Here is a 1,132-nt window from a genome sequence, read left to right as displayed (position 1 = left end):
CCACGGGGCAGGGGGTGAAGGCGGTGTGGGCCAGGGCCTGGCTGGGCCCCAGGAGGCTGCGGGCGCCGGCGCCGTCCCCCTTGTAGGCCTTGATGGGCTCCAGGCGCAGGCGCTCGCGGGGCAGCAGCGCCTCGGCGCACGGCGAGTACCCGGGGGGCGGCAGGAACTGGAAGTCCCCGTGGCGGCCCCCCAGCAGGAACCGCAGCCTGGGGGGGGGGGGGGGTGTGCAGCGTGGTGGTCCCGGCAGCGCCTCCTCCCCGGCGTGCCAGCCCCCCCAAAGCACCCCGCAGCCCCCCGGACCCCCAGCATCCCTCCCAGACCCCCAGCATCCTCCTATCACCCTCCTTGGACCCTCAGCATCCTCTGTGGACCACCAGCATCCTCTTAGCATCCCCTTCATCCCCCCAGTGTCCCTCCCAGACCCCCAGCATCCTCTTAGCACCCTCCTTGGCCCCCCAGCATCCTCTGTGGACCACCAGCATCCCCTTAGCATCCCCCTTGGTCCCTCAGCCTCCCTTCTAGACCTCCAGCATCCTCCATGGACCACCAGCATCTTCTTAGCATCCCCCTTGGTCCCCCAGTGTCCCTCCAGACCCCCAGCATCCCCTTAGCACCTTCCTTGGCCCCTCAGCATCCTCTGTGGACCACCAGCATCCCCTTAGCATCCCCTTCAGCCCCCCAGCGTCCCTCCCAGACCCCCAGCATCCTCCTAGCATCCCCCTTGGTCCCTCAGCCTCCCTCCTAGACCCCCAGCATCCTCTGTGGACCACCAGCATCCCCTTAGCATCCCCCTTGGCCCCCCAGCATCCTCCAAGGACTCCCAGCATCTTCTTAGCATCCCCCTTGGTCCCCCAGTGTCCCTCCCAGACCTCCAGCATCCTCCATAGACCACCAGCATCCCCTTAACATCCCCCTTTGGCCCCCCCAGAATCCCTCCCAGATCCCCAGCATCCTCCTAGCACCTCCTTCAGCCCCCCAGCATCCTCTGTGGACCCCCAGCACCCTCTTAGCATCCCCCTTGGTCCCTCAGCCTCCCTCCTAGACCCCCAGCATCCTCCAGCATCCTCTTCAGCTCCCCAGCATCCTCCGTGGACCCCCCGTAACCTCCTAGCACCCGCCTTGGCCCCCCAGC

The 1,132-nt window shown here is 67.4% G+C and overlaps 1 protein-coding gene across 1 annotated transcript in view; it reads right to left on the bottom strand.

Annotated features, from left to right (window-relative positions):
• The window catches only part of LOC112961560 (ryanodine receptor 1-like), a gene marked incomplete at both ends in the record, with an annotated part of 77,125 nt that overhangs the window by 51,500 nt on the left and 24,493 nt on the right, over positions 1–1,132 (bottom strand). The window contains 1 exon segment of the mRNA XM_026056883.1: positions 5–250. Coding sequence (XP_025912668.1) covers positions 5–250 — 246 coding nt within the window.

Source organism: Apteryx rowi, unplaced genomic scaffold, assembly GCF_003343035.1.
Source record: "Apteryx rowi isolate R43461 unplaced genomic scaffold, aptRow1 scaffold_1334, whole genome shotgun sequence".
Lineage (NCBI taxonomy): Eukaryota > Metazoa > Chordata > Aves > Apterygiformes > Apterygidae > Apteryx > Apteryx rowi.
Note: the sequence above shows the minus strand (reverse complement) of the source record. Positions and strands in the feature narration are given on the sequence as shown.